The sequence below is a fragment of the Scophthalmus maximus genome, unplaced genomic scaffold (genome assembly GCF_022379125.1).
Source record: "Scophthalmus maximus strain ysfricsl-2021 unplaced genomic scaffold, ASM2237912v1 un_3, whole genome shotgun sequence".
In the NCBI taxonomy this organism is placed as follows: Eukaryota; Metazoa; Chordata; class Actinopteri; order Pleuronectiformes; family Scophthalmidae; genus Scophthalmus; species Scophthalmus maximus.
Genome location: NW_025917012.1, coordinates 62289 through 84348, shown reverse-complemented (window position 1 = coordinate 84348; position 22060 = coordinate 62289). Strand labels below are relative to the sequence as shown.

Genomic DNA, 22060 nt, shown 5'->3' with positions numbered 1-22060 from the left:
ATTACCCAGATAAGTGAATTGCTGGAAGTATTGGAAAGAGCATAGTCTAAGCTTTATTTTGGTATTTCAACTAAAAAGGTATAAAAGGACAGTGTGCAGGAGGGTTTGTTATCTCTATTAAAATCCTTTTTGTAAGAAAACAATACAGTTCATGATGTGATAGCTGTGTTTTGTATTTAATTGTTCCTCGTGTAATGACAAAAATCTAAAAGTATCATTTGGCCAGTTGAAAATGTCACTTCTGAGTGGACCAATGTTTTCAAGCAAATTAGATAATTGTGGAGGGCGCTGCCTTGTGAGAAGTGAGTGACTTGGAGCGGGTGAGGGGTGTGGGGTGTGTCGACGATGCTGGCTAGATCTTTTCATAATTCCGTTTTTTAATAATTGCCTGTTTGCCTCATTACACAACCAGGTAGATTATTGACAGAATGTATAAGCATAATTTAACTCATTGTACTGGCTTGAGTTTGGCTGCACAGATTTTTTTTTAAAAATGTAAAATGTTCATATTTTCCCAAGAAAATGTCCTTGAGCCTGTTGTAATGGATGGATGTTTTCGTTTATCCATCAAGGTTGTAAATTAATTCTTAATTTGTGATACTTCAGTGTTGTAGTATGGTTGTTTATTAGCTCCTGCATAATTTTAGACTTGAGGACACAGAGTGGACAGGATGTTTGTGTCAAAGTGGCAGTTATGATATGTTAACCTTCTTTTGAAAATCTACCTGTAGTAGTACCTTCAGTTTGTGACATGCACTAGGTGTACATGTTTTTCAAATTAGTGTAGAATACGATGGAATGCGCTCAGCTGTACATGTCACACCTTTGGTCTTGTGAAGAGCATTTACTAAATCTGAAAATGCATCAAGACCAGGATATCATTGTGAAATATCTGGTATGAATTTTCTTTTTGCTATTTCTATTGAACAAGATTCAAAATCCTGGTAGGCAAATTCAGTATTTGTCACATAATTCATATCTTAGATTTAAACCCCGGTGAATTGCTTGCAGACTTGACAAAATCTAATTAAGTTGTGAGTAACCAGACGGTTTCTCAGCACCTGATTTAATAATAGATTCAGCATGTTATGATCTCAGACCTCCAAGCTGCTGTCTGTTGCCTACCTTGTCTAAAACAAAACAAAAAAATGACCAAAGAAAGTGGACGTTGCCATGCAAGTACTGTAAATATTTGATGTTTGTTTTTGTACTTTTGTTTAAAATAAAATCTTGTGAACTTAGAAATTCAATTGGGCGTCGGATAGCGGTGCCCGACGAGGGATAGTCTGTATAACCCTGTCGAATCACGTCTCGGCATTTCCATCTTTTCAACAGCCAATAACTGACGTCTATCTCCATCTTTCCGGAGCGGTCCAATCTCGGCTCGTTATTTCCATTTTTTAGACGGCAAATCGCTGAGGTCTATCTCCATCTTTCGCCGCTGTTGAACTACGTCACATGTTTTCGTCAGCCAATCGGTGTGTCCACTCTCCATCTTCTGACAGCCAATCACCGTGGCCCCGCTACGGGAGTCACAGAAGCGCTCGAAATTCGAAGTTGTCGATTACCTCTTCGAATCCGAACGACACGACACTCGAATATCATCGAAAGGTAAGATGTCAGCGAAGTTGTTTCATTTTATCGGGTCGAGAGTGACGTAGCTAGCTGGAACATATGTATTACACACAAAAAACGACTTTAACAGGAGTTTAAAATAAAAGTTTAAATACGTTGTGAATTACGAATTTTTAAATTCACCAATTTATCAATTCATTCATAACTGTAGTGGCCATTACAGTCTTTATCAGCGTCGGTTACAGTTTTGCAGTATTGAGATAAAAGTGACTGTCATTACTTGCTGTCACTGTAGTTTGATAGATTAAATCTTGGTGAAAATGGCTCCTATACTGTTATTTAAGAGGTTCAGTAAGATAGCTTTTCTCGTACTGCTATAAATCATTTTCTTTTCGTGGTTTTTATCAATTAATGATTTATTATAAAGTTTTCTAAACTTGTATGTTTTGTCATGGCATAATAACATATTATACATGGAGCACAAATGTGTCAAAATTACCTAATTTACAAAATAAATATTTTTTTTTATGGTCAGATGGCTTCAAAAGACAAAAAGCACAGGGCTATGGGTGATGAGGAGTGGATGTCCCGCCTGCGACGGTTCGCTGCTGTTGGGGTCTGGCCCTCTGATGCAGGAAACAGGCCGGCACCACGTCAGAAAAAGTGGCATGATCTGTATCTGAAGGTATACTTGAAGAAAGTGATATGTGTACAATAATTAAACTTAAAGCAATGCCATAATCCTGCAGCTCAGCTCACTGTCAAACAATATTACAGATTGAGAAATGCCCGATGCAGCGGAGGGGACAAATGTCTCTGTTTGGAGGGACACAGACATGCAGCTGTGGCTTCCATACAAAGAAGGTATCAGATGACATACAAAACATTATGATGTGTTGGTGTGTGTTGTATTCTGTATAGTAAAATTTCATGGTCATTTCTTGGAACCTGTAGCCCTCCAGCTCGGTACCTGCCTCTCCCTCAGTGACACCACAACCAAGACTCTCAACGCCACCAGTGTCAGGATCCTCCTCTTCAACACCTGGTCCGACAGTGCGTAAGCCCGCTTTGACTTTGGCATCGGTAAGTAATGCGGAAGAACTGATACTGATACTTATATTTGTAATGTATTTGAATACCTTAATTTTAAAAGGATCCACTTCTCGTTATTTTTTCTTCTCATCAGTTTACGAAACCGCGGTTCGGTGAGTCTCATGGGGCCAATTTAACGCCAAACCTTGATTTGGCTAGGAAGCATGTGAACAAGGTAATGTAAGGAGAGTGACAGCTTATGACACAGTGAACAAGGTCTCCTGAGGAGCTCAGCAAAGCAGGAGGCATGACGATCCTGGTTCCATCCCTTAAGGCCTTCCAGAAGGTACAGCTGGAAATTCAGGCCGTTGGCACTCATTCCTTAAGACAGAAGCAGTATGAGACATAACTATATGATGTGTTTTGTCACTGTTTACAACATAATAATAATAATCATATTTTTTTCATACTAACCTGGAATGAACCTGTTGAGATGCAGGTGGAAGGACTCGAGCGATGTGGACCCTCTAGCACACCTGTCATGTGGCAGGACGATGCCCTCCTTGGTGGTGGTGCCAGTCTGAGCATACAGGAGTACACCTGGTTCATCCTGGATGCACTTAACGTGCCTCCTCTGGGTTTGCAAGATGTCCTGCATCCTCTCCTTGTTTTTTGCGTTTTCATTTGTTAAACAAGAAATGATCTTGTTTTAATTACTGTAATAACTATTTTGGGAATAACAATTTTGTATTTATAATGTTGTTAACTGTGCTCTCATTCTCTCAGCCCACAAGTAGCGCTTCGTTGTCCTCGGCCGTGTCCAGCACTGTTTCATGCGCCACAGGGAGGAGGACCCCTTCACCTGGCCACAGTCCCAGGAGATACGTTCAGACTGTTTCCCCTCTGTCTCTTCCTCCTTCTCCTGTGTCTTCGATGGCCTCCACTTCCTCGGTTCCATCAGCCGCTACTAGAGTTGAGAGAAACACTTCAATTAACTTGTTGTCTTCACTCCCACTTTTATTAAACTTGAAACAATGATAATATTTAACCCTTTTTTAATTTTAATTTACAAATCAGGAAGTGTCAGCTACCACCTCCACTGGTTCCTCCTCTGCTCCTCTCCCCCCTGTGACCTCAGCACCTGCCGTTGCTTCTACATCTATTGCCGGTCCCTCAACCCATCCTGCTCCTGACCCTCTTCCGTTGGCCGGAAATGTGGAGGCTGATGCTGGTTCAGCACCTGGCTGGCTCCCTGCTAAACTCCTGAAGACCATTCCTCTTCAAGATCAGAAATGGATTTCAGCAGCTTTGTGGAAGCACCAGCGGCTGCGCTCTGACCTCAAACTCTGGTATGATCCACCAGAGCCAGCATTGATTTATCACCAGATCCCCACTCCAGAGCGATTTTTCAGTCACCGGCTTCTTTTGTGGATGCCATACCACCTTTGGAAGGTCAGGCTTACCTGTCCTGTGTGTGGTAAACATCTCACAGGCTATGGAGCCCACAAGAGAGCCCGCCAGGTTCTGGATATTGACAGGTATTACCTGTTGATAACAGAGACTCTCTGGTGCAGCGCAGTTGGTTGCAAAACCAGCTACATTTCCACCAGCAAAACCATTTTGGACCAGCTGGACTTGGCCCACAGGCTTGAGTTCCAAATAATCCTTACTCAAAGGTGAGTAACTGAGATTATTCATTTTATGTCTCTTTTTTTTGTCATTGAAACACACTGCAAATGAGCTGATTTTATTGTTTGTATCTTTCCCTTTGTTTAACGCAGATATGCTTGTGACATGCGTGTCATACGATTTCTGAGACAGAGGACCCTTGGTAACAGTTCCTCCCGCTTGGTCAAGCAGCTGAGGGAAAACCACAGCGAGGAGTGGCTTAAGCACTCTGCCGGTACCTTGGTGCATGCTCGGACTTTGCTGCCCGGCCATGCCTGCTCCCTGTCCAGTTCCAGGAGCCGCCTGAGCCAGTAGCCATACCATCTCACAGGTGGATGCTGGCTGTTAATGGCAGAGACATCCTGAGCAGGCTTGAACACATCAAGGCCAGCATAACATCTACCTTTGGCAGTATCCTGAAAATGGACTCCACGAAAAAAGTACATATTTTTAACTGTGAATGCTGTAGTATTCTACAATGCAGTAGAATACACTGTACATTACAATTATTACATTAGAAGTACATTTGTGAAATATGAATTGAATGCTTTATTTAAAAACAAAGAAACATAGTACTATTATACAAGCATTACACATTTCCAATGTATTTAATCACCAACTGACCTTTATGTGTGATTACAGATCACTAAGAAGCTGTCGGGCCTTGCCAAGGGGACCGCCTTGTGGCTTACATCTGTGAGCAACGAGGTGGGCCAAATCCTCATCAGTGTCCTGACTGCTCAGGAGGGTCCCGCTCTGGACATTATGGTAGCTGACCTCATCCGCAGGTACAGCAATGCTGGTGTGACCCCTCCTCAGCTACTTTATGTAGACTGTGACTGTTGTCTGGAGGGCAGAGGGCAGACTAAATTGCAGCAAAGATTTGGTGGATGGCCAGACCTGGTTGTGAAACTGGACATATACCATTTCATGCGGCGACTGGCATCGGGGTGTACAAAGGATGCACATCCGGTGCACATCCGGTGCAGTAACGGCATAACTGTGCAGTCATGCAGGGCACTACTCTGCAGTTGTTTGATGTTAATCAAACAACTGCAACTTATTGTGCCACTCTCATTCAGTGGCACAATAAGCGACTGAAGAGGCAGGACAGTAACATTCTGCTGCAAGGGGTCAACTTGCCTCCTGCAATTCCAGTTGCTCGTGCCCCTCTCCCACATGTACAGGTACGCCCCGCTGTTGCACCCCTACAGCCAGGCCCTCAACATCAGTACCACTTGCCACCAAGTACAGCAGGACAGGCAGTGGTCAAGAGGAAGTCTGCTGCTCCAGCCTATCACCCCCATGCCCCGAAGGCTTTCTGCCCGAGATTGCCAGCCCCCGAGGCAGTTGTTCCCTCAGCCAGCACCTCCGCCTACCTCTGCCTGCTTCCATTTAGTCATCGACCCCAGCCCTGCTATGGGCCCAATTGGGTTTTTGGCCCCACAAGTACCTGCAGCCAAATCCATTGCCCCTGATGGCCTCCTTCCCACCCCATCACCTGTCCGTAGGCCATACAATCGGACAACAGACAAAAATAAATGCAGTCAGTGCCACCAGCCCCGGAACAAAGACAATGGCCATGGTCAATATTATGGGTACATTTACTGTCCCCAAAATGCTAACATGTCCCTTGACCAGTGGATGGAAGAGATGAAGAGGAAGAGGGCACAAACAAAATTAATCTGTTTCATTCTTTAAGTGTAAAAAGTTTTTAAAAGATTGAAAAAAAGGTATATTTTTATCATATTCCAAGTGACCTTGTAAAGTATGCAGAGTTTTCTTTTGACAGTTTTATATTTGTATTCATTTATTTTTTCACATTTTATTTTAGTTATTTTATATAAATATTTAATCTAATTTTGTTTGCTATAGTCACGTGAGTAGATATTTAATTTGTCAGTATGTAACTCATAGAATTGTTGGATCAGTCCAAAAGCAGTTTCATTTGATTCGGGGGCTCTCACCGGACGTGTGGACATCCATTTTATGTGTGTTTGCTTTCGAACCGCTGGAATTGTGAACCGTATCATTTAAAAAAAAACTAGCCTTGACCTTTGACCTCTGCCATTTGCAGCAGGTTAGAAAAATACTCCGAGGGTGTTGGTGAGATCCCACAAGTGATGTCCTATCCAATTTATGTGACATTTCAACGGTTTTTGCCTTCTTTTTGCTGTGTTCTGGCCGGCCTTTTTAATCAGCTCTATAGCTGAGCCAAGCCTGAGATGATCATCTAAATGTCTTAAAAATTCATAAAAATTCCCAGGCCACGGACCGCTGATTTGCTAGTTATACTTCAAATTAAAGGCCACATACACTGATACCAAATGGGTTGTTTTCAACCAAATAGGTTGTTGGCTCTTCATATTCTGACATGTAGTGTGATATTTACTGGGTGTTTGACATCCCCTTGTACATTAAGCCTGAAATGGCCTTCTTTTGTAGGCCTGTATTAATGCCAGCCTTACACCAATCCCAGCATTAAATTACATTCATTACATCACAGCATGTGAGCACCACATTAAAGCTCAAGATTTGCAGTTTCCAATGGATGTCAGCACGTGTCTCATTTCATTCTTTTATTTGCCATTTATTGATGGAATATTGAAGATTTGCCACAGCAGTTTATGCTTAAGTGATTTTCTGGATCATTTAATCTAATTATTTAGTTTTTTAAAAATTTGTTTTGAATTAAACCAGTTGAAACATGTTCTGACATGACAATGTACCGGCCATTATGCAAAAAACAGCAGTTGGCCATTTACAGTACTTCTGCAAGACAAAGGAATGACCAACTGTTAGTTTCAGGTGAAAAACCAGTTTAACACTTTCCTTTAGTTGCCTTGAATTTCCCCTTGGAGATCAATAAAGTACCTATCTATCAATCTATCTATCTATCTATCTATCTATCTATCTATCTATCTATCTATCTCTAGCTCTTATCCTTCTTTACCAAACAAAACTGATCAAAAATTGTAAAAGGTTATTTACAGCGATGTCATATTTTTTGGTCCTAATGTATACAGGAGTGTGAGCGTCATGTCAAACCATATAAAAGGGGACTTGTGTCATTTTCTGAAGACAAACAGGGGACTCTTTTTTAAATCTTCTTTTTTGTTTAATAGCATTGAGTTCAAAACAATGTTTGGCACATAACGTTGATGAATATCATATCTAAATTCATTGTCTATACAGACATGATTAGATTAGGAATTATTCCATATCCCATTCTCTTTTGGAAGTAGGTTTTTGAGAACATTTGCATAGAGTATCAGGGGGAGTGGTTAACAATTCCTGCTCCACCCAAAGGACCAATCACTGTCCAAATAGCTGGTCAGAAATGAATATATTCTGGGCTCCTCACAGACATTTCACAGGAGTTTTTAGGAACCTGTCATGATCTCCCCCTCCTTCTCTATTCCTGCCTGCTCTCCTGCACCTCCCTCCTCCTGCTGGCCACTCCCTCCTCATCAGCTCAACTCCACTCACCTGTTCACCGCAGCTGCAGCAGAGCACTCATCAGTCCGGTATATATACTTCTCTCCACCATGCACTCATCGCCAGATTGTTCTATGTCATCCGTACTAGTCTCTCCAGCATTTCCACGGACGGTTTCCCCGGTATCGACCCCGCCTGCCCCCGACCTGTCTGCTCTGTCTCTGCCCCGGTGTTCGACCCAGCCTTCCGCCCCCGACAACGGACTCTGCCTGCTCCCCTGCCTGTGGTACCGTCACCTGCCGGCTCCCACGGCGTGTCCTCCCCGGGCACTCCGTTCTCTCCCACGAACCAAGTTTGTTCCACGGTGTTTGCCTTGAACTGTCCGCCTGCCTAAGTGTGCTGCATTTGTGTCCCCTTCCGACCCGTTACAGAACCTGGAGGTGCTTCCCCTTGCACTGACATAGTTTCTACAAGATGAGGTAAGTTACACATGGTAAATAATTTTTCTTCTCTTAAAATAGTATTTAACTTAATTAAAACTTTGACAATTTAAGTTAGAAATGTATACAATACTAATTTACAATGTCTAGCATGTAAAAAATTGGTAGCCATAGGCTCATAGAACTTCCAGTCACCGGTTATTCTACAAGTGCTGATATTAAAGTGTCTACCATGTTTTTATTTTCTTCAGAAAAGTCAAGTCACCTGTCCATCTTCTGCATCGTAAATAAGAAGTAACATTCATCAGGAGATTGACACTCCAAGAGAAAGGTATGTTATTATCACAATATATTTTGAATTAAAACTTCAAACAAAGGGGGATATATTTGGTACATCAAACTAAAGGGGGGTTTGAAGTTTTCAGTAACTTTGCAGCTAGTTTATTTCAGAACAAGCTCATTTGTTGACAAATCATGTTTTTTAAAAAAGATAAATGATAACTATTATGCAACTTCTGAATGATAAGCAAAACACAGGAACAGTAGAGTTCAAAAGCTGTAGATTGAGAAATATAACTAAAACTGTATATGTTACTTTCTTTTCTATCAGCATCCTGCAAAGTGTGGATTGTTGGAGATAGCTATGTACGAGGTGGTGAAAGGAGAGCAAGGGAGACGATGGGGACCAATCTTGGAGCGTCTGCACATGTCCAGTGGTTTGGCAAGGGAGGCATGTGTTGGGATGACCTACTACCCCATTTCCGCCAATGCCTTGAAGGAAGATTTGCTCCGGAAGTGCTTGTGATCCACTGTGGGGGAAATGATCTTGGACATTTCAAAAGCGTGCTGCTTCTTAAGGCAATGAAGAGAGACCAGCATGACCTCCGCCAGCAGTTTCCAGAAATGAAGATACGGCTGTCATCCATCAATCAGAGGCTCCACTGGAGGTATGGGCCCCCAGCAAAGATGGACATAGCAAGAAAGTTCATCAACAGTGTGTTCTCATCTCATCTTCAACCGCTTATCCGTGGTCGGGTCGCGGGGGCAGCAGCTTCAGTAGGGGGCCCCAAACTTCCCTTTCCCGGGCCACATTAACCAGGTCTGACTGGGGGATCCCGAGGCGTTCCCAGGCCAATGTGGAGATATAATCTCTCCACCTAGTCCTGGGTCTACCCCGAGGTCTCTTCCCAGCTGGACGTGCCTGGAACACCTCCCAGGGGAGGCGCCCAGGGGGCATCCTTACCAGATGCCCGAACCACCTCAACTGGCTCCTTTCTACGCAAAGGAGCAGCGGCTCTACTCCGAGTTCCTCACGGATGACTGAGCTTCTCACCCTATCTCTAAGGGAGACACCAGCCACCTTTCTAAGGAAACCCATTTCGGCCGCTTGTACTCGCGGTCTCGTTTTTTCGGTCACGACCCATCCTTCATGACCATAGGTGAGGGTAGGAACAAAGATTGACCGGTAGATTGAGAGCTTTGCCTTCCGGCTCAGCTCCCTTTTTGTCACAACGGTGCGGCAAAGCGAGTGCAATACCGCCCCCGCTGCTCCAATTCTCCGGCCAATCTCACACTCCATTGTCCCCTCACTCGCAAACAAGACCCCGAGGTACTTAAACTCCTTTACTTGAGGTAAGGGGTCATTCCCTACTCGGAGTAGACAATCCACCGGTTTCCTGCTGAGAACCATGGCCTCAGATTTTGAGGTGCTGATTCTCATCCCAACCGCTCCACACTCGGCTGCGAACTGATCCAGTGAGTGCTGAAGATCACAGACCGATGGTGCCATCAGGACCGGATCATCTGCAAAAAGCAGTGATGAGATCCCCAGGCCACCGAGCTGCAACCCCACCCCACCACGACTACGCCTCGATATCCTGTCCATGAATATCACAAACAGGATTGGTGACAAAGCGCACCCCTGGCGGAGACCAACCCCCACCGGGAACGAATCCGACTTACTGCCGAGAACCCGGACACAGCTATTGCTTTGAGTATACAGGGATTGGATGGCCCCAAGAAGTGACCCCCTCACCCCATACTCCCTCTGCACCTCCCACAGTATCTCCCGGGGGACCCGGTACGCCTTCTCCAAATCCACAAAACACGTGTAGACTGGATGGGCATACTCCCAGGCCCCCTCCAGGATCCTTGCAAGGGTAAAGAGCTGGTCCGTTGTTCCACGTCCAGGACGGAATCCACATTGTTCCTCTTCAATCTGAGGTTCGACTCTTGGCCGAACCCTCCTTTCCAGCACCTTGGAGTACCTTGCACCAGATGGTGATCAGTTGACAGCTCCGCCCCTCTCTTCACCCGAGTGTCCAAAACATGCAGCCTCCGATCAGATGAAACGATCACAAAATCGATCATCGACCTTTGGCCTAGGGTGCTCTGGTAACATGCACACTTATGAGCATCCTTATGTTCGAACATGATGTTCATTATAGACAAACCATGGCTAGCACAGAAGTCTAATAACAAACAACCACTTGGGTTTCGATCAGGGTGGCCGTTCTTCCCAATCACGCCTCTCCAGGTGTCTCCATCATTGCCTACGTGGGCGTTGAAGTCTCCCAGCAGAACAACGGAGTCCCCTACTGGGGTCCTATGCAGGACTCCATTCAGGGTCTCCAAGAAGGCCGAATACTCTGAACTCCTGTTTGGTGCATATGCACAAACAACAGTCAGAGTTCCCCCCCCCCAACTACCCGAAGGTGTAGGAAGGCGACCCTTTTGTCCACCGGGGTAAACTCCAACACAGCGGCGCTCAGCCGGGGGTTTGTGAGTAATTTTGTCTGTTAATGGGAGGACTCTACACCATCCACAAATCGTGTTTGATCATCCTCAGCTCTTCCTTCGTGACAAGATTCATTTAACTCCTTGGGGAAATGATTTATTTTTACATGTGATAGTGTTGTGCCCTTAAAAAGGGGGAATAGTAATGGGAGAAGGATGAGGAAAACACACACGCAGCTCTCTCCTTCACTCGTCTGTATTCAATCTATTATTTTAAACAATGCATACAAACATCAAACACATGTATAAATATGCACACTCAGTTTCAGGACCACAGATATCGCGAGTGTCTTAACATATTTTCAATTATCTAAATTATTGATTTAACTAAATAAACACCACATGACATGTAAATGATACTTTTAAGAAGCTATCTCATGACATTTTAATTCTCTTTTTTTTAGCTAAGTTATCATGTGACATTTGAATGATGAAATGTATTTTTACCTTGGGGACTTATTAATGTTCATCGTTATGACATGAACTAGGCACAAACATATTATTACATATGAAACACTAACAAGCTTAAACATCAATGTGAACATTCAGACTCTACGGCGTAGCTACAAGCTATCCTACTGCTAGCTTACACGCTAACACGACTTAGCAAAAAACAAAACAACATAAGTCCATAAAAAAGTATTTTCCATTCATTTAAAACCAGAATAACATAAGGAAAAGTACTATCAACATGTGTTCATAAGTTTACAGTCCTTTGCAACTGGTAATTACCTTAAAAAGGGGGAATAGTAATGGGAGAAGGATGAGGAAAACACACGCAGCTCTCTCCTTCACTCATCTGTATTCAATGAGGAAGAGGCGGGCGATCCCCCTACTGGAGCCCAGAGGCATTACCAACAGATCGACGAACCATTAAACCCCACAGATAAGGATCTGCCACATATGGTTCCCTGACCGGGAATCGAACCCAGGCCGCGGCGGTGAGAGCGCCGAATCCTAACCACTAGACGGACCCTCTCGTGGAAGGAGACAATGTGACCCTGAAGTGTGTTGCAGATGGTAACCCAGCTCCTATCAGCTTTAACTTCCACCTGAAGGGAGACCTGGTCAAACTGGAAAACGCAGACACATACGCCAACACCGATGTCTCACGTGACACCACCGGTGAATACAAATGCTCACTCATTGACAACCCCACGTTGGAAGCATCCAAGGACATCACAGTGAACTACCTAGACATCAATTTAAGCCCCTCTGGGAATATCCTCAAGAGCGCTGATGAGGCCTTGAATCTAACTCTCCAGATGCTTCAGGAGAATCAGTGGTCCCCTGGACAAAGGATAATGTTAAACTGGACAAAGAGCCCAAGTTCGCCAAGCTGACCTACTCCGACTCTGGCCGCTATGAGTGCAAAGTGACGATGGGGAACCTCAGCCGAAAAGCTTCTTTTGAGCTGCTTGTTAAAGATGCTCCTGTGATGAAAATGGCCAACACAAAGTCTTGATTTGTGAAGCCAGCTGTATCCTGGAGCGTCAATGGCACCTCGCCTGAGGAGAGTGCCTTCATCAACGGAAAGATCACGCACAAGATCAGAGTTGTGCCCTCTGCGAATCTAACTGTCTCTTGTACAGTGATCAATGAGTTTGGCACCGATACCAGATCTATAAATGTGTCAACCTTATTTGTGGAGGTGAGAATAGATAAACAAGACCAGTCGGAGGATAGTGACTAAACTGAGTTGGTAGTTGGAGTTGTGGTCGGTCTCCTCGTCGCCACTCTTGTTATAGGCCTCGCTTATTGGGTTTACATGAAGAAATCCAAACAGGGCAACTGGAAGACTGGTGAGAAGGAGGATGGCTCCTCTGAGGAGGAGAAAAAGCTGGAGGAGAAAGTGGAGGAGAACATCCAGAAAGCTGAGGTGTAAAGAAAGAGCAAACATCCTTGTTAAAGTCAGAACATGGAAGCTTTGAACATTTCTCTTCGCCTCTGTCTTTGGAAGAAAAGAAAAAAAAACCCTGTAAGTTTGGATGAAGACATTTTGGATTTGGTTTCAGGGAGAATATCACTAAACACCATATCCAAACACCACCCGAGCCCCTTGACCTCTCACCCCTTCATTCCTAAAAAAGAAAGAAAAATGAATGGATACTCTATGTGATATACATAACTTGTCTGCACTACTGATACATGTGTAAACCCGTCTGCTATTAGGATTCATGTTTGTTAGAATGGATTTTGGGAAATCTTTTTGGTTTAGTTGATGCAAGCAAAATTACTTCTAGGCCAGTTGCCTTTGCTGCGATCATGTAGGCCTGCATTAGTCTACGTTTGCCTCTTTGGCCCCAAAGAGACATAGACATAGTATATTTTGTTATACTCAGCATTAGTAGATAGATGGTAATATGATTTACATGTTGCATTGCAGCAAGAAGGTGATGTGAGTTCTTTGGTGTTACATGATTTTTCTTATTTGATTGTGTGTAACCAGGAGAGAAGAATGGCACAAATTCAGTTCATATTTGCCTGTCTGTTGTTGTTTTTTGTTTTTCAATCTATTATACATTCACCATGTTTGCCTCATTACACAACCAGGTAGATTATTGACAGAATGTATAAGCATAATTTAACTCATTGTTTTGGCTTGAGTTTGGCTGCACAGATTTTTTTTTTTAAATGTAAAATGTTCATATTTTCCCAAGAAAATGTCCTTGAGCCTGTTGTAATGAATGGATGTTTTCGTTTATCCATCAAGGTTGTAAATTAATTCTTAATTTGTGCTACTTCAGTGTTAAGGTATGCTTGTTTATTAGCTCCTGCATAATTTTAGACTTGAGGACCCGGAGTGGACAGGATGTTTGTGTCAAAGTGGCAGTTATGATATGTTTGCCTTCTTTTGAAAATTTGCCTGTATTAGTACCTTCAGTTTCTGACGTGCACTAGGGTTCATGTTTTTCAAATTAGTGTAGAATACGATGGAATGCGCTCAGCTGTACATGTCACACCTTTGGTCTTGTGAAGAGCATTTACTAAATCTGAAAATGCATCAAGACCAGGATATCATTGTGAAATATCTGGTTTGAATTTTCTTTTTACTATTTCTATTGAACAAGATTCAAAATCCTGGTAGGCAAATTCTGTATTTGTCACATAATTCATATCTTAGATTTAAACCAGTGAATTGCTTGCAGACTTGACAAAATCTAATTAAGTTGTGAGTAACCAGACGGTTTCTCAGCACCTGATTTAATAATAGATTCAGTATGTTATGATCTCAGACCTCCAAGCTGCTGTCTATTGCCTACCTTGTGTAAAACCATCAAATTGGAAGAATGACCAAAGAAAGTGGCTGTTGCCATGCAAGTACTGTAAATATCTGATGTTTGTTTTTGTACTTTTGTTTAAAATAAAATGTTGTGAACTTAGCAAACCGCAACGTGTGAAAATATTGGGCGTCGGATAGCTCAGTGAATAGCGCCGGCGTGGACCCGGGTTAGACTAACAGTGCACCCCCCAAGTCACAAAATCAGCGGGGGGACACAGCCACGGCTCTCATTCACACGCTTTTATCCAAAATCCCTCATCTGAATTCGGCCAGACAGGGGGACATACTGCGGACGGGGGCTCCATCCCAGGAACATGGGGACGCCTTCCCCGGCTTGGCCCTGACCCCGGTGAATCCGTGTATCATTGGTTCATTTGTTTTTCAAAATAAAAACAAAAAATAAAAAAAAAATAAAAATGACTTACTCACTTTCCTGTTTTTGTGCTCAAATGAAGAATGGAAAAAATGGATTACAATTTTGGTATTTTCATTTGACACAAGTTGCGTGACCCGGAAGTGACCTGTGACCAGGACGTTTTCAGTGACCTGTGACCAGGATGTTTTCAGTGGGCCTGCAAAAAAGTCATGGCCGGACTGGAGGAATGTTCGGAATATTCTAACATAATTAGGCAGCTTTATGAGTAAGGCAAAACTCATGCCGAGATTTCCACCGCGTTGCAGCAGTTAGGTGTCCCGAGATGCTCCGAAATGTCCATCAGACGATTCTATGTTCAACACCAGCTCAGGCGGAAAAGACGTGTCAGACGCTTAACTGGAAACAGCAATCATGTCATCAATAGATCAGGTAAGTGTTCACATTTTTTCATCGAACATATTTATTCGTGTGTACATATCAATGTTTACACAATATTTTGCACCCTCACTCCTTTCCGTATCCTTGAAATATTTATTCAGTCCTGTGCGCTGTGCCAAATTTATTTACCTTGTGTGTATTTTGTGAAAATACATTTCATGTAACTTCAATCACACTTTTGTTATATGCGTTTGAATGTAAATCTTTATTAAGGTTGAAGTCTTAATTACACGGCTAGGCCGAGAGCTTTAAATCTTTTTTAGTTGCAATAGTGTCCTGGCCGTGGCCTGTAAATATGATTTCATAGCGTCCGTCATCGCAACCCATATAGGAACTGTCTACCTGCTGCAGCAATCATGAGCAGTGCAATGTTTACGGCTTTGTTGCAAACTTACAATCATACTGTAATCAAGCTTATTATGTGGATTTTTTTAAATCCAAGAGTACCAGAAAATCACTTAAGCATAAACTGCTGTGGAAAATCTTCAATATTCCATCAATAAATGGCAAATAAAAGAATGAAATGAGACACGTGCTGACATCCATTGGAAACTGCAAATCTTGAGCTTTAATGTGGTGCTCACATGCTGTGATGTAATGAATGTAATTTAATGCTGGGATTGGTGTAAGGCTGGCATTAATACAGGCCTACAAATGAAGGCCATTTCAGGCTTAATGTACAAGGGGATGTCAAACACCCAGTAAATATCACACTACATGTCAGAATATGAAGAGCCAGGTTCTTTTGAAACAACCTATTTGGTATCAGTGTAAAGGTCTGAATGTAGCCTTTAATTTGAATTATAGCTGTAGCAAATCAAAGGTCCATGGCCTGGGATTTTTTATGAATTGTTAAGACATTTAGATGATCATCTCAGGCTTGGCTCAGCTGTAGAGCTGATTAAAAAGGCCGGCCAGAACACAGCAAAAAGAAGGCAAAAAACGTTGAAATGTCACATAAATTGGATAGGACATCGCTTGTGGGATCTCACCAACACCCTCGGAGTATTTTTTAACATGCTGCAAATGGCAGAGGTCAAAGGTCAAGGCTAGTTTTTTTTATATGGTACGGTTCACAATTCCAGCCGTTTGAAGCAAACACACATAAAATGGATGTCCACACGTCCGGTGAGAGCCCCTGAATCAAATGAGACTGCTCTTGTACTGATCCAACAATCCTATGAGTTAATTTTTTTTCCTTCATATTTGGGATAATTTTGCTTTACTGTTACTGTTATGTGCTGACCCTAAGTTTGGGCTGATTTAATTGGTTTGGGGATCAATCCCATGAATTCATCCCAATCCTATGAATTGTTTGTGTGTCCCGCTGGCCTGATGAGATCCAAGTCGGTCAAAACGTTGCCAAGAGAGCCGGACACACCATATTTAATATGCACATTTTTTCGTAAGCAAGTTATTTCAATTGACAGAGCGAAGAAGTCTGTCTCTCCTTCTCTGGCACGACTGTGACTGAAGACAGAGGGATTCGAAGTCGGGTTTCGTTTTCTCCCTCCTTCTGCTGTACTCTAAATGAAGGAAGGATTCACTGAGCCGGCCGACGACCAGGTGTTTGTTTTCTCAATGCCGTTTTCGTTCTCTAAAAGGGGAGGGAGCGGGGAGGACATTCAAGTGGACTTGTTGGGAGTTGAACCCTTGTCCACGGCAGGAGGACAGCCTTTGTTCTTATTTTGTCACACAGGTTGGACTGGACCTCCATGTGTTGTTGTTTCCATCAGCCATGGAACTACTGTGACTGTAGTGGGAGCTTAGTTGCAGTTCAGTTCAGTTTAGTTTTCTTCTCTTCTTTTGAAGAGGCGGGGAGGGTGAAGAGGAGGAAAGGCTGCTGCTATCGGGTGTTGAAGATAACTTCCAACCAGCACGGGCAGCTACTGGTGAACTGTCTTGTGTAGCATTGGCCCCGGCCTTTCACAAAGCTTATCTGCTTACCGGGTTTTCCATCCTCCTCTATCCTTCTGCTTTACACTTAATGAAGCAAGTGTTGGAGGAAGGAGTCGAACCCTGGGTCTTGCCCAGTGGAGGCTACTGTCTGTCTGGGGGCCCTTGCTTTTAATCAGGCAGGGGGTATTGTGATTAAATAAATCACAGCTCACTTATCTGGGGAATGTCAGCATCTGCGCTTACATTCCCCAAATGAGTGAGTTGTGAGTTGGTAGTTTTAAGGGTCTAACATGATGATAGATATATACATATATGTTTGGAATGCTTGTAGTCTGTAGATGTGATTTAAGCTGTAATAAGCTATATTCCACCCTTCTTTCATACATGTCACCCCACCATCAGCACCACCATCAGCACCTCCGCCTCCTCCACACCACTCGTGAGTAAGCTGTTCATGACCTAGAAAACAGCTAATTTCTAATGTCATTTATGTGTATATAGTAAAATGTAGGAATATATCTCACTTATCTGGGGAATGTCAGCATCTGCACTTACATTCCCCAAATGAGTGAGTTGTGAATGAAAGTCAAAAGATACGGCTCCAGAGACTAAGTCAATAATTTAATTATTTCCAATTAGTTAGGTGAGCATTTTTTGCACAATTAATACAAACACAATCAAGCACGCCATAGTCTATATTTAGGCAAATGATGTATCTTTTGGCCGCCCCCCGGAGCTCACGGGAGGCCCCCCCAGGGGCCATCGGCTCAGCCCACGACCTGCTGCCCGGGAGTCGGGGGCCGGTGAGAGAGAAAAAGAAAACCGGCAAAGTACGAGCTCTGGCCATCGCCGCACGCCCAGTCACGGAGCACCGCAGCCCGGGCCGGGCCGTCGGAGGCCGTCGGCTCAGCCCACGACCGGCTGCCCGGGAGTCCGGGGCCACATTGGCTCTGGGAGGAACCAAACCATCGTCACGCAGCAAAGTGCGGGCTAACCCTAACCCTAGCTTTTGAGTTAGACCAATTGTGTCTTTTTTAGTTTGTACATTACATGCATCTTATTTATTCAACCTATTATTAATTAACCTATTATTATTCCTATATTAACCACATTATCCTTAATGCCTTTTTTTTCTTTTTCCAGGAAACCTACATACAGGCACTATCTGCTTTGCCCATTTTGTCTTAAAACACAAGAGACCCTGTCATGCCATCTGCGGAGGGCATGCTTGAAGAACAGGACTGAAGCAGCCATCGAAGCCGTGGTTGAAAAGGCCAAGTTGGACGTTGTGGACCTCCTGAAGAATGGCAGGGCTTTTAGTTATGCAGTTATTAAATTATGGCAGATGCAAATCCAATCCAAAGGTTGGTGGCTTCCGCAATACTTCTTGTTCAATCAGAGTTCACAGAATTCCTGAGAGGTCATGTCTGAAATAAAACAGTTATGACTAGAAGGTAATTTAACATGATCTCTTTTATTTTCAGTATGAAAATGTTGCTTGGTATCTCTACAGGCCCCATCCCTGCAGTTTGTCAATGACAGAGAGAATATCGGACAGTACCTCCGTGACCTCTCTGAGGCAAAAATGAAAAAGAGAACACAGCAGAATTACCTCAAGAGCTTGAAACGGTTGGTAGCAGTTTTTTATTATGATGTCAACAGTGTAGTAACTTGTTAGTAAAGTACCCTTTCAGCCAAGCTTCTGTATTTTGTTTTCTGAACCTTACTCAGCAGCATGAGCGGTTGTTAGTACATGCACATACTTAAATCCTCTTACTTCCTCTGACAGATTCTCGGTTTTCCTCACTGTCCAAACCAACCTGAGAAATGAGGATTTGCCACTCCATAAAGAGTGCCAGTACTTCATTGCCTTCAATGATTCTTTGCAGCACATCCTTGCCAAGCACTCAAAGAAAGAGATCACCCAAAAGAGGTTTGTACCCATATAAATGGTGAAGAACTGGTAGTCCTCTCTCTGCCTGCTGTAATATGATTTGTTAATAAATTTGATATTTTTTTCTCGTAGGCACAGCATGTTGATTGACGTGTTGTCAACAAAAAACTGCTTGGTTGTACTGGAGGCTGCCAAGAAGGAATTCTTGGCAGTTATAGGTAAACTGTCTGACAGTAGTTCTGACACCCTGGAGTCTGTCCAGAACATATTTGTGGTGTACTACCTCGAGGCTGTAGTACATCTACAAACTCCAACGACCGGGCGTGGTGGAGCACATGACTGTGAGTGTTTCTGTGTTATGTTGGTCTGCAGTGGTAAATTTCCCCCTGATATATTTGTCATTAACTCTACTAATTAATGTGTTATCCTCAGGAGAAAATGTGATTCGCATTCCATAATTGGGGTAAAGGAGCACAAGACAGCAGCACAGCAAGTGGCCGTGTTTACCCTGTCAGAGGAGAAGGAGCATGTAAGTTCATCACATTTCCTGTCAGAACCTGTCAGAACATAATTTCTGTTAAAGCAGAAAGTAATCTCAATTCCCTTTTCTCCTCTGCCAACAGTGGTTGGATGTGTACTACAGACTGGTGCGGCCACAGCTCCTGAGACCCACCAGGAAACGCAAGAGGGATGTGGAGGACGAGATGGATGGAGAAGAAAGATTCTTCCTTTCCACCGCAGGGAGGCAGATCCACAGTGCCTCCAAGGACCTGCACCGGTTGCACACAAGGCACAACCTCCCGTCAGTGACCAGCCAGATGGCACGCAGAGTCTTTGAGACGGCAGCTAAGAGCCTGACAGATTCTGAAAAATCAATGGTGGCCGATTACCTGACCCATTCCAGCGCAACAGCGGAGAAGCATTACCGCGTTAAGACGAGTGGACATGCTGTGACGGCTGCTGAGATTATGAAGGACATGGGTGGTGTCTCAAGGTGAGCATTTTTTGCACAATTAATACAAACACAGTCAAGCACACCATCATCTATATTTAGGCAAATGACTTATAATCTTTTTCTTATATTTGTAGTTCTGATTCTTCTGGGGAGGATGCCATCCCGGAACCTTCTGGGGAGGGTACCAGCTTTGAGTCTTCTGGGGAGAGTACCAGCCGTAGTACCTGTAGCACTGCCGGTTCTGCTACTGCTGTCAGATCTTCGTCAGAATCGGAAAAGGAAATTCAGGCGTCATTTCAAATCCTACTTACGAAATATCCCGTGACAATTGATGGGCCAAAACCAAAACGGGAACTTCTAAAGGGTGTGTCTTGTTGGCGAAAGTTTTATGAGCGTTGGGAGAAGAGGCAGTTGAAACTGCGACAAGAATGTGTCCACTGTGAGTATTTTCTTTCCATATTTAACATTATGATTCAAAGTTGTAAATTATCGTCTTCATGACTAACACACCTTTTTTTTTTTTTAAAGGAAACTTCACTTGGCGTCAGCCAACACATAACCGGCTCGAAGAATGTGTTGCTAAGCAGGCATGGGCCGGTAAAACTGGTAGCCAACGACTTCTTGTGAGGAGGACTCCCGTAGTCTGCCAGGCATCAGCCTTCAGACATTCTGTTGCATGTCCCAGACCTGGTGAAATGTAACTGAATTGTCTTGGCCAGCTCTGCCTCGATCTTCATCTGAATTCAGTGTAGCCAAATTCAGATGAGGGATTTACTTGGGGGGTGCACCAGGGTCGGGGCTGAGCCGGGGAAGGTGTCTCCATGTTCCTGTGACGGAGCCCCCGTCCCCGGGACCGCATCATGTCCCCCTGTGTAGCCGAATTCAGATGAGGGATTTTGGATAAAAATGTGTGAATGAGAGCCGTGGCTGTGTCCCCCGGATGATTTTACGACTTGGGGAGTGCACCGGGGTCGGGGCCAAGCTCCTGTGACGGAGCCCCCGTCCACGGGACCGCATTATGTCCCCCCAGATGAGCGATTTCGGATAAGTGACGTCGCGATTAACAAGACGAAATAACGTTATAACATTACGTCTTGTTTTGGTCAACGAAAATGAAGAGACATTTTAGCATATTTTTTATTTTGTAAACCACATTTAGTCACGTATTTATTCGTTTACAATAATGCATTATATATTTAATTAACGTTATCGTCACATGACCAGCATTTACGTTGCGTCTCGTCTCATTTTTATCACGGCGAGGAGGGTGAAGAGGAGGAAAGGCTTCTGCTATCGGGTGTTAAAGATGACTTCTAAACAGCACGGGCAGCTACTGATGAATTGTCTTGTGTAGCATTGGCCCCAGCACTGGTCGTCGCCTTTTGGTGTCGAGGCATAGTTCATCTGTCGGACGATCTCTGCGAACAGTTAGTTCGGTCATCTGGTGCTATGACGTGGTCACACGTCACATGCGGTGTCAGGGGGATTCGAGCCCGGGTCCACGGCAGGGGGGCAGCGGCGCTATTCACTGAGCCAGCCGACGCCCAATATTTTTTTTCATATCTTTGTTTGCCCCATTTTTATTTTTATTCACAGAGCTGCATTCTTATTTTAATTGAAGCTGCTATCCCTCTCTAAACACTTTCATGCTTTATTGATATTGCCATCTGGTATGGTGCTGTCACATACTGTCCCTCCATCCATCGTCTACCCACTTAAGGGTCACGGGGGACTGGAGCCAATCCCATGGGCAAGAGGCGGGGTACAGCCTGGACAGGTCGGGTACAGCCTGGACAGGTCGCCAGCCTATCGCAGGGCCACATGCAGAGTCGGACGACCATTCACTCTCACATTCACACCTACGGTCAATTTAGAGTCTTCAATTTACCTAACCCAATTCTGCATGTCCATGTCTTTGGACTGTGGGAGGAAGCCGGAGAACCCGGAGAGAACCCACGCATATACGGGGAGAACATGCAAACTCCACACAGAAAGGCCCTGGTTGGTTTGAACCGGGACTCGAACCTAGAACCTTCTTGCTGAGGTGACAGTGCTAACCATTACACCACCGTGCAGCCCCTGTCACATGCTGTGTCAGAGGGAATTCTGGGATCTTGCTCTGATCTGGTATGGTGCTGTCACATGCTGTGCCCGATTCCTGGGATCTCGCCCTGAAGCAGTGTCAAATGGATTTGAAGTCGGGTTTCGTTTCCTCCCTCTATCCTTCGACACTTTCATGCTTTTTGATATTGCCATCTGATCAATT

At 44.0% G+C, this 22060-nt stretch overlaps 1 protein-coding gene, 1 long non-coding RNA gene and 1 pseudogene across 2 annotated transcripts; all 3 read left to right on the top strand.

The window, feature by feature from the left end:
- The first annotated feature begins 2110 nt into the window (after positions 1-2110).
- On the top strand, positions 2111-2641 carry LOC124849819. The gene is made up of 3 exons (XR_007030391.1): positions 2111-2260; positions 2353-2439; positions 2530-2641. It is a non-coding gene; the product is annotated as an uncharacterized LOC124849819 (long non-coding RNA).
- A 2813-nt stretch (positions 2642-5454) lies between these two features.
- Positions 5455-13172, top strand: LOC118292856 (annotated as a pseudogene).
- A 5358-nt stretch (positions 13173-18530) lies between these two features.
- Positions 18531-20954, top strand: LOC118292855. Its single transcript, XM_047330431.1, has 6 exons — positions 18531-18574; positions 18735-18878; positions 19272-19368; positions 19463-19833; positions 19929-20233; positions 20323-20954. Coding segments are annotated over exons 1-6 (963 nt in total). The 3' UTR covers positions 20325-20954.
- The last annotated feature ends 1106 nt before the right edge of the window (positions 20955-22060 follow it).

Excerpts from the sequence above, each read along its gene's own strand:
- LOC118292855 (XM_047330431.1), top strand. The coding sequence starts at position 18,531 with ATGAAAAAGAGAACACAGCAGAATTACCTCAAGAGCTTGAAACG. Across the intron at positions 18,575-18,734 it reads TACCTCAAGAGCTTGAAACG|ATTCTCGGTTTTCCTCACTG; the intron begins GTTGGTAGCAGT and ends TTCCTCTGACAG. Across the intron at positions 19,834-19,928 it reads GACATGGGTGGTGTCTCAAG|TTCTGATTCTTCTGGGGAGG; the intron begins GTGAGCATTTTT and ends TTATATTTGTAG.